Genomic DNA, 11,189 nt, shown 5'->3' with positions numbered 1-11,189 from the left:
TGAAAATTTGCCAGTGTGTGTGCGTATTTAGGCTATCTGCCCCTCCCCCCTCCGAAGCATAGGCTACCGTACTGACGTTACCATAGGCTACCGTACTGACGTTACCATAGGCTACCGTACTGACGTTACCATAGGCTACCGTACTGACGTTACCATAGGCTACCGTACTGACGTTACCATAGGCTACCGTACTGGACGTTACCATAGGCTACCGTACTGACGTTACCCATAGGCTACCGTACTGACGTTACCATAGGCTACCGTACTGACGTTACCATAGGACTACCGGTACTGTACGTTGACCATAGGCTACCGTACTGACGTTACCATAGGCTAGCCGTACTGACGTTACATAGGCTACCGTACTGACGTTACCATAGGCTACCGTACTGACGTTACCAAATAGGCTACCGTACTGACGTTACCATTAGGCTACCGTACTGCGTTACCGATAGGCTACCGTACTGACGTTACCATAGACTACTGTACTGACGTTACCATAGGCTACTGTACTGACGTTACCATAGGCTAACCGTACTGATGGTACCATAGGCTACCGTACTGACGTTACCATAGGCTACCGTACTGACGTTACCATAGGCTACTGTACTGACGTTACCATAGGCTACGCTGTACTGACGTTACCATAGGCTACCTGTACTGACGTTACCATAGGCTACCGTACTGACGTTACATAGACTACTGTACTGACGTTACCTAGGCTACCGTACTGATGTTACCATAGGCTACCGTACTGACGTTACCAAGAGGCTACTGTACTGACGTTACCAATAGGCTACTGTACTGACGTTACCATAGGCTACCGTACTGACGTTACCATAGGCTAACCGTACTGACGTTACCATAGGCTACTGTACTGACGTTACCATAGGCTACTGTACTGACTTACCATAGGCTACTGTACTGACTTACCCATAGACTACTGTACTGATGTTACGCATAGGCTACTGTACTGGCGTTACCATAGGCTACTGTACTGATGTTACCATAGGCTACTGTACTGATGTTACCAGTGGAATTCAGAAGATAGGGAGAGAGATTTTTAATCAGTTAGAGAAGAATGGAATCACTTTTTTAATGCTAGTTAAGGATACTAAAGGCCTAGTTATCACGTTTCACATTGGATTTATTAACTACAAAAAGGTAAGATGTATTTTTTAATTCTGGTGCATACACAAGCTTGTTAGATAGCTAGCTCAAACTTGTTAGCTAGCTAGCTCAAAGGACATTCAATGTTCCTCCATAGAAGCCGCTCCTCATAGGTATAATTCTGTGGACCTAAATTCAGATCATGCATGTCATAACAAGATGCCCAACACTTCAAGCCTCTTCCTCAACCCTCTGTCGCTCTCTCCGCAATATTTCAGTCGCATCTTGCGCCACTTGTTTGTCAACTAGCTTGCCTGCTCTATCCACACTGATTGGTAAAGTCATTTAATGAGCTAAATGTAAACAACTGTTGATTTGAAGGAACAGAAAGGAACGTTATAAACCGGTACTTTTTGTGGTTTGAACCAGTTCAGAACTTTATTTTGCTGGTCGTAACAGCGGAACAGAATGAAAAAAATATGGGTCAACTTTTGGAAATTAATGTCAGTTCCAACTCCTGCTTTCTAGGCATATAGTCCTTCCAGATAGTATCTCACCTACAAAACAGCTAGACTTTCTAGCCCATTCTAGTCCTTCAGCTAAGCATCTGTTTTTGATAATGTGTGAGTCCTTCATACCCAACCAGCTCAGACATCCCTCAACTCTCTCTAGTCTCTTGTCATTCAATACCTTTTGTTCAAACTTCAAATTGTTCCATTTAACAGTCCCACTGTTCCACTGTCCAAGTCTTCCCCTCAGGCCACAGCGGCACCTTGACTATAAATTGTTGAAACTTCAAACTTTAACAGTCCCTCTCTTCCCTCAGGGCTCAGACCACGCAGAGTCCATGGTTGGCCATGAGGGCCGTCTGACTCTCCCTCCTCCGGTCCTTCTTCCTCCCCAGCCGGACCCTCCAGCAGACAGCACTGGACCCCAGGAGGGCTAGCCCAGCCGACAGCAGAACCAGCCCCAGCACCGAGATGGTGGAGCCGTGGGAGTTGAACGTGTACGCCACGGCCGTTACCACAATACCGGCGATAAGGACCACCACGCCAAATGGCACGGTGCACCGGTAGCACGACATCTCTGCCCCGCCGGTGGCCGCCGTCAGCTGCACCTCGTTGATTAACGGGACGGTCGTCACAACAACGCTACGGTCCTTCTTGTTGTGGTTGTTGTTGTTGGATTTCTCTGTAGTGACTTTCTCAGAGGTAGATGTGGGCATTTTCATGGCGCTTTTGGGGACTTTCGGTGCATTTTTATTGATAGAGTCATCTGGAATAGAGATTTTGCTGGCTAGGAAAAGGTGGGCCATCTTAACTTTCAGTGGTCAACCTGTCAATCTGTGTGGCCTACAGAGAGAGAAAAATACATTTTAGTCATATTGAAAACAAAACAGAGAACCCAGATTACACTTTATGAAATAGGACAACTATAAAGGATGTGAACAGAGCACAATTTACTGAATTGAAGCCTGTGCACATTGAAATGAATTGAAGGCCGCCTATAGTGGCCGCCTATAGTGGCAGATTGACAAGGGCGGCATTTTCCAAGCTAAATTGACTAAGACGCACTTCCAACAATACATAAAACCTCACATAATTACAGTGCATTCGGAAAGTATTCAAAACCCTTCCCTTTTTCCACATTTTGTTACGTTACAGACTTATTCTAAAATCGATTACAAAAAATATATTCTCCTCATTAATCTACACACGATACCCTATAATGACAAAGCAAAAACAGGTTTTTATACATTTTTGCAAAAAATAACAAATAATAATAATATCTTATTAATAACTTAAGTATTCAGACCCTTTGCTATGAGACTCAAAATTAAGCTCAGATGCATCCTGTTTCCATTGATCATCCTTGAGATGATAACTTGATTGGAATTCAATTGATTGGACATTTTTTGGAACGACACACACATGTCTATATAACGTCCGACAGTTGACAGCTCATGTCAGAGCAAAAACCAAGCCATGAGGTSGAAGGAGTTGTCCATAGAGCTCCGAGACAGGATTGTGTCGAGGCACAGATGCCGTAGCACTCGCTTCTGTCATCATGAAGTGCTTTGAGAGACTAGTCAAGGATCATATCACCTCTACCTTACCTGACAACCTAGACCCACTTCAATTTGCGTACCGCCCCAACAGGTCCACAGATAATGCAATCGCCATCCCACTGCACACTGCCCTATCCCTTCTGGACAAGATGAATACCTATGTAYGAATGCTGTTCAATGACTACAGCTCAGCATTCAACACCATAGTACCCTCCAAGCTCATCTTTAAGCTTGAGGCCCTGGGTCTCAACCCCACCCTGTGCAATTGGTTCCTGGACTTCCTGACGGGCCACCCTCAGGTGGTGAAAGTAGGAAACAATATCTCCACTTCGCTGATCCTTAGCCCGCCCCTGTACTACCTGTTCACCCATGACTGCGTGGCCATTCACACCTCCAACTCAATCATCAAGTTTGCAGATGACACAACAGTAGTAGGCTTGATTACCAACAACGACGAGACAGCCTACAGGGAGGAGGTGAGGGCATTCGGAGTGTGGTGTCAGGAAAACAATCTCTCACTCAACGTCAACAAAACAAAGGAGATGATCGAGGACTTCAGGAAACAGCAGAGGGTGCTACCTCCTATCCACATCAACGGGACAGTAGTGGAGAAGGTGGAATGTTTTAAGTTCCTRGGCGTACACATCCCGGACAAACTGAAATGGTCCACCCACACAGACAGTGTGGTGAWGAAGGCGCAACAGCGACATCGCCTCTTCAACCTCAGGAAGCTGAAGAAATTTGGCTTGTCACCTAAAACCCTCAAAAACTTTTACAGATGCACAATTGAGAGCATCCTATCGGGCTGTATCACCGCCTGATACGGTAAATGCACCGCCCACAACCGTAGGGCTTTCCAGAGGGTGGTGCGGTCTGCACAACGCATCACCGGGGGCAAACTACCTGCCCTCCAGGACAACAACCACCCGAGCCACTGCCAGTTCACCCCGCTACCATCCAGGAGGCGAYGTCAGTACAGGAGCATCAAAGCTGGGATCGAGAGACTGAAAAATATATTCTATCTCAAGGCCATCAGACTGTTAAACAGCCATCACTAACACAGAGAGGCTGCTGCCTACACACAGACTTGAAATCCTTGGCCACTTTAATAAATGTATATATTCTTATTCCATTCCTTTACTTAGATTTATGTGTATTAGGTAGTTGTTGTGGAATTGTTAGATTCATTGTTAGATATTGCTACACTGTCGGAACTAGTTGCACAAGCATTTCGCTACACTCGCAATAACATCTGCTAACCATGTGTTTGTGACCAATATAATGTGATTTGATCTGGGGCCCAACATTTTTTACCAAAAAATTTATGCAGCATTGAAAGTCCCCAAGAACACAGTGGCCTCCATCATTCTTAAATGGAAGAAGTTTAGAACCACTAAGACTCTTACTAGAGCTGTCTGCCCGGCCAAACTGAGCAACTGGGGGACAAGGGCCTTGGTCAGGGAGGTGACCAAGAACCCAAAGTTCCTCTGTGGAGATGGGAGAACCTTCCAGAAGGACAACCATCTCTGCAGCACTCCACCAATCAGGCCTTTGTGGTAGAGTGGCCAGACGGAAGCCGCTCCTCAGTAAATGGCACATGACAGCCTGCATGGAGTTTGCCAAAAGGCACCTAATGGACTCTCAGACCATGAGAAACAAGATTCTCTGGTCTGATTAAACCAAGATTGAACTCTTTGGCCTGAATGCCAAGTGTCACGTCTGGAGGAAACCTGGCACCGTCCCTACGGTGAAGCATGGTCGTGGCAGCATCATGCTGTGGGGATGTTTTTCAGCGGCAGGGACTGGAAGACTAGTCAGGATCGAGGGGAAGATAAACGGAACAAATTACAGAGAGATCCTTGATGAAAACCTGCTAAAGAGCGCTCAGGACCTCAGACTGGGGCAAAGGTTCACCTTCCAACKGGACAACGACCCTAAGCACACAGCCAAAACAATGCAGGAGTGGCTTCGGGACAAGTCTCTGAATGTCCTTGAGTGGCCCAGCCAGAGCCCGGAATTGAACCCGATCGAACATCTCTGGAGAGACCTGAAAATAGCTGTGCAGCGACGCTCCCCATCCAACCTGACAAAGCTTGAGAATGGGAGAAACTCCCCAAAAACAGGTGTGTCAAGCTTGTGCCGTCATACCCAGGAACACTCAAGGCTGTAATTGCTGCCAAAGGTGCTTCAACAAAATAATGAGRGAAGGGCCTGAATACTTATATAAATGTATTATTTTTTTTATATTTTTATATAAATGTACACAAATTTCAAAAAAACTGTTTTTGCTTTGTCATTATTGGTATTATATGTAGATAGATAAGGAAAAATAACAATTTAATCAATATTAGAATAAGGCTGTAACGTAACAAAATGTGGAAAAAGCCAAGGGGTCTGAATACTTTTCGAATGCACTGTATGCCCAAAAAGAATGACAATTTCTCTCACCCAGTAGCATATGGGCTATTTAGGCGAGCGTTGATGCCACCCTGTGATAAGCCGTGCCCACTCTGTCAAAAGCAGGGGTGTGAAATATTTAGCTTGTGCATGCTGAGAGCGCCTCTCCAGYGTGCTGTTGGAGAGACGCWCCGCTGTGACGCTCCACCAATGTTCCATCAAKAAATAATCGAACATAACGAGCATATGGCCTTTTCTGCAGCCTGCAGGCTGGAGCGGAGATAAAATGTATGACAATGTCATGAGACAGACACGTTCTACATCATGCACGTTTCTCTGATCAAATAGCCTAATCTAAATGGCTCCCAATCAAATACAAAATGGCCTTCGATATGAATATGTCATGTTAACAAACAGTACATGTCATATCCTACAAACAGAACAGGTCAAAGTAAAAACCCAGACTACTTGCATTGCCTTTTCCCTCCCTCTTTTACGCTGTTATTATCTATGCATAAGTCACTTTAATAACTCTACCCACATGTATATATCACCTCATTTACCTCGACTAACCTGTGCCCCCGCACATTGACTCTGTACCGGTACCCCCTGTATATAGCCTCGTTATTGTTATTTTACTGCTGCTCTTTAATTATTCGTTACTTTATTTCTTTTTTAAGGTATTTTTTCTTAAATCTGCATTGTTGGGGAAGGGCTTGTGAGTATGCATTTCACAGGTCTAAAKCTGTTGTATTCGGCGCATGTGACAAATAAAATGGAATTTGATTTGYWTTGCTCACCAATATGGTTTTCATAAAAACTACTCCACAGATATGTCTCTTTTGCAACTTGTGGAWAAAATCTTTACAGTCCTGYACAATAATAAAAGGGAAAGAAAAGTGAAAGGGGGATACCTTGTCAGTTGTCCAATTGAATCTATTCAACTGTGTCTTCCGCGTTTAACCCAAACCCCTCTATACGCTCTTGGCATGTTTTTAGATTTATCCAAACAGTTTGGCACGGTTGATCATGATTGCATTATTATGGTTTTCATGATTATACATATAATTGGTTATATAGTTATGTTTATGATAGAGAACAATTTTTRTATGCAAACATATGTGCATCTGCAAGGGCCAAGATATTCTGTGGCGTCCTACAGGGTTCCACAGGGTTGGATAATTGGACCTTAGTTATTCCTAATCATTTTCTTTGCTGATGATACCAATTGATTGATTCACTAATTAATGAAGCCAACTCTGAATTTTCTGAATGGTTCCAGATAAACAAATTATCTTTAAATGTAAAAAAATAAAWAAAWAWWKAATCATTATTTTCACTAGTAAGAATAAGAAATATTGTAAAAAAAGAGCCAGAATCTCAATTGGTGGTCACATCCACTAGATTCCTTTGTTTTCTAATTGATGAAAAGTTATCCTGGAAAGATCCTATTCAATTTGTCTGCAGCAAAGTGATGAAATCAGTTGGTATCATCAGAAAGATTAGTGGTTTGGTTCATCAGGCTTGCTTCCTAACTCTATACTACAGCAACAAAAAAAATMATATGTATTTTTGTRTTATCACTTGTTTTCTTTGGTGCAAATAAATTWAACTTAAACAGTACAGTAAATAGAAGTTAAGTATAGTTCAGTACAGTACAATAGTACAGCACAGTAGAGTATTAGAGTATAATGRACTGTATTGTACACTACTTTACTCTAATGACCTCTACTCAAGATGTGTTTTCAACTTTAATTCAGAACTGAAAATGAACCTTATAACGGAATGTATTTTAACTACCGGAAAATACGTATTTTCACCTTTCATTCAGATCCTAAAATGAACATAACTTCAATGTCTGGAAAAATATGTGTTTTAGATGTCTTTTCAACGTCATTTTGCTTACTGGGACTATTCTAGGTATAGGAGGGCGTTTTTTTTTTTTGTCTCGCCTAGGGCGGCAGAATGGCCAGGTTCTGGCCTGTCTCTGTGCCTATGCATAGCCTATGCCCTGGCAGTAATATTTCCACCGGATGCATCGTTGGCAGTTGAACTTGAGGCCTTTACAATGTGCAACATACCTCAAATTCCCCGGAGAACGGCGGGCAACGTTAGGAGACCTCCGTGAAACCAGAGCCGGTCAATGTCATGAACAGTCTGCTCTAATGATGAAATGGAAGATGTTAGAGGCCATTAAAAATCTATGATGTAGCATATGTCATCAACACTTAACTTCTCTGTCGATGTCCACTGGGATGCGATGCAATATATCGAAGTCTAGGCTCTTGCTCGAGCACGCGCGTTATGGAGATTGTTTTGGGGGGGGTCGATAAAAATGAATCTCTTTATCAACATTTAGATGCCGAKTGTTTCCATATTTTACACATAACCCATGCACATATGGTAGTTTCAGGGATATGATATTCAATGCAAGTAATAACTGTGAATGTCACCATTAAAGTAAAATAAATCTGTTAAACTTACTGTATTCTGGAGCTCTTTTCATTCTCTGACGTTCTCGAGTGCGTCTTTGGAGTAACGGAATGCAACCGTCAGCCTGTTCACTCTCATCTCGTTCTTGAAGTTGTCTGTCATGTCATCCGTCCGTTTTTTGACCATTATTAGTTCGTTTTTTTCTCCAAATACAGATATAATATACGACTCTCCTGTTTACCTATCACACGAGCGCATGGAAATGTGTTATATGCGCAGAGGTTTTCCCAGAATTAGATATATTATATAGCCTAGCACCGTTTATTTCACTCACTTCTAATCTCTCTATACGGTGGGTGTCCATGTACCGTGCGGGCAGCGGATGTTCTAAACGAGCGCAGTCATGTCTAGAAAGCTGTGTCTCTTTTCCATGATCTGGTCTACAACGTCTTGGAGAATCATGCGGGYGGATATCAATAGCTAAAGAGGGGAGTGGCTGTGAGACACGACTCTCCTCTCCCCCTCACCTAGTAAACGAGCAAGGAAACTTTTAACCCTTCCCACTCGGGAAGACAGGGACACAGTTGAACTGATAAGACTGCTAAGTCTATTATTATTGATTTCAAAATATACAGCAAACGCAATTTCAATGTGTTAATGACCCATAGCATCACATCTAATTATGTATTTAAACAACAAGTGCGTTCTTCTTCATTGTTTTACCAGTTGCGTATATCACAAAACAAGAACAATTTAATAATGTCTACTGTTATGATATTATCTGTTGTCTCATCTATGTTGTTCCTTTCTACTTGTGTTTCAATGTATCAAGACTCACCCATGGCACTGCCTATGCTTTATATGCAAACTAAGGTATCGCCTTTACACTATGTTTGTATAATGGCTGGTAACCCTAGCATGTAATGGTTCTGTGTGTGTGTGTGTGTGTCTGTGTGTCTGTGTGTGTGTGTGTTTGTGTCTGTGTCTGTGGCTGTGTCTGTGTATGTTTAAGTAATGGCTTGGTATTATTTTAACCCCTTGTTTCGGGGTCTTGTTCTTTAAGTAATGGCTTGGTATTATTTTAACCCCTTGTTTCGGGGTCTTGTTCTTTAAGTAATGTCTTGGTAGTATTTTAACCCCTTGTTTCGGGGTCTGGTTCTTGTTCACATGGGGAGTAGTCCTGACTGCTTTCCTTCCTGGACTCAATGCTTTCCTAACTGACACTCAATATTTCCACACAGGGATGCAACAAACTCTTACTCTCCATTGTTGCACAATGCCACTGCACCATTGCTTCACTGACTTACTGTATAAATGTCAAGTAAAGGTTGCAACGTCAGGGATTTGCCTGCAGTTACAATCATTTGTAGGTGACTAATGCACTGTGGAAGAAAATAGCATTTAGTCATTGCCGTGTCACTCTGACTCTGAATTCCCATATATATATATATATATATTTTTTTACATTTACACAAATGATTGATAAAGTTACAGTTATAAACATTGTGAGCCAGAGTAAGCCTATTTCTTGACTAAAGCACTTTCTGTTGGATACTCTCAAATGAGGATTCTTTAAATCAAAATGACAAAATGCTATTTTCTTCCACTTGGCATTAGTCACTTACAAGTGACTGCAATAATATCGAACCATTACTTAAACACACACACATACATGAAGGTATGCACACGCACACACAGGCTGCACACGCACACACAGGCTGGCTTCCTACTGTTCCCACCATTATCCCCCAGAGAATTGTCAGAGAAAAGTGAGCAAAAGGCCATACCAGACTGCTTTACCCTTTATCCACAAACCTAACCTTCTGTGGTGTACCCCAAATCCGTGTCCTCATAGAAATGCCCTGTTTTTAATGATGGTGTTTCTCTGATCTGCAGAGCGTGAGAATAATGATCCAGCTTGGCTTTGACATCTGCAGAGAGTTAGTCAGGTTCAACAGTCTGTTGGTGTGTTTATTGTCTTTACCCTGCTGCACAGGAGGTTGATTAGGGATAACAGGCTCGTGGTAATGACTGGAGCGGAATCGGTGGAATGGTATCAAACACATCAAACACATGGTTTCCAGTTGTTTGACGCCATACCATTTGCATTGTTTCCGGCCATTATTATGAGTCGTTGTCCCCTCAGCAACCTCCACTGCGCCTTACTGTCTGTCTATAGTCCATTTAGAGCAGGATACTCAAGTCTAAGTATACATCCCAAATGGCACCCTATTCCTTATATAGTGCACTACTTTAAACCAAAGCTCTATGGGTCCRGGTCAAAAGTAGTGCACTACTTTGGGAATAYGGATGGAACCTAAATCAAAATGAAACATGATCCCTGCATCTCAGCAGTGGTCTAATGACTGTTGTAAAGAATGTGAATGTGTTTAGGTGTAGATGATTAGTCAGACAGGAACACAGTGGGAGTCARGGACTCTGTCTGCAATGGCATACKATTTCCTATATAGTGCACTATTTTTGACCAGGGCACATATGTCTCAAAGGTAGTGCACTATGTAGGGGAATGGGCTGCCTTTTGGGATGATATGGGGTTGTGTGAAGGATTTTGGCTTATTGTTGAATCATTACATTGTGTTTGTGTTTGTATTGTAATGTCTGAGCTCCAACCAGGCACATCTGTGATATTCTAAACAGACCCAGGACCTGCCTGTGGAGATAGGACCATCCTGGCCCAGTGGGGGGCAACTCTCCCCACAGACCCAGGACCTGCCTGTGGAGATCGGACCATCAGGGCCCAGTGGGGGGTCAACTCTCCCCACAGAGTTCAGGCCCTGCCTGGGGTCCACTCACATAGATGGCCCCCTACACTCTCCTTTGATCCAGGGCAGAAGTCCCACTGCTGGGGTCTCTCCCCTACAGCCTGGCTCTGTCATGGGCCCTGAGAGAGGCAGAGGCAGCCTTTCTGGGGCTGTGGTTCCTTTTGGAGGATGATGCAAGCCCATYTAGCTGGACAACATCGGCCTATAYTATATCAATGTGGATCTGCACGTARTGAGGTTAGAGGTTGGTCCACTTATTCTCCTCTCAGGGGTTCAGATTACCAGATATTTCCTCCAAGATGTCCAAAAGATAAACAATTTACAAACAAGAACTGAAGTGCTGTATGGTTCCTCCCTGTGAACATTGCAACAGCTGCTTGTATTGACAGTGAACATAT

At 43.2% G+C, this 11,189-nt stretch overlaps 1 protein-coding gene across 2 annotated transcripts; it reads right to left on the bottom strand.

Moving 5' to 3' along the window:
- Positions 1 to 1,438: 1,438 nt before the first annotated feature.
- Positions 1,439 to 8,560, bottom strand: LOC112072753 (transmembrane protein 100). 2 transcript variants are annotated; one of them, XM_024140140.2, is made up of 3 exons: positions 8,060 to 8,557; positions 7,657 to 7,737; positions 1,439 to 2,462 (listed from the first exon to the last, which is right to left on the bottom strand). In XM_024140140.2, exon 3 carries the CDS (start codon positions 2,423 to 2,425, stop codon positions 1,940 to 1,942), a length of 486 nt encoding a protein of 161 aa, XP_023995908.1. In that variant the 5' UTR covers positions 2,426 to 2,462; positions 7,657 to 7,737; positions 8,060 to 8,557; the 3' UTR covers positions 1,439 to 1,939. The 2 variants fall into 2 exon arrangements, with proteins under 2 accessions (XP_023995908.1, XP_023995909.1); XM_024140141.2 differs by lacking the exon at positions 7,657 to 7,737 and having other exon boundaries at positions 8,060 to 8,560.
- Between the last annotated feature and the right edge of the window lie 2,629 nt (positions 8,561 to 11,189).

Source organism: Salvelinus sp. IW2-2015, unplaced genomic scaffold (genome assembly GCF_002910315.2).
Source record: "Salvelinus sp. IW2-2015 unplaced genomic scaffold, ASM291031v2 Un_scaffold2024, whole genome shotgun sequence".
NCBI classification, from domain to species: domain Eukaryota; kingdom Metazoa; phylum Chordata; class Actinopteri; order Salmoniformes; family Salmonidae; genus Salvelinus; species Salvelinus sp. IW2-2015.
Note: the sequence above shows the minus strand (reverse complement) of the source record. Positions and strands in the feature narration are given on the sequence as shown.

Coding starts and splice junctions, on each gene's coding strand:
- LOC112072753 (XM_024140141.2), bottom strand. CDS start 2,425: ATGGCCCACCTTTTCCTAGCCAGCAAAATCTCTATTCCAGATGACTCT.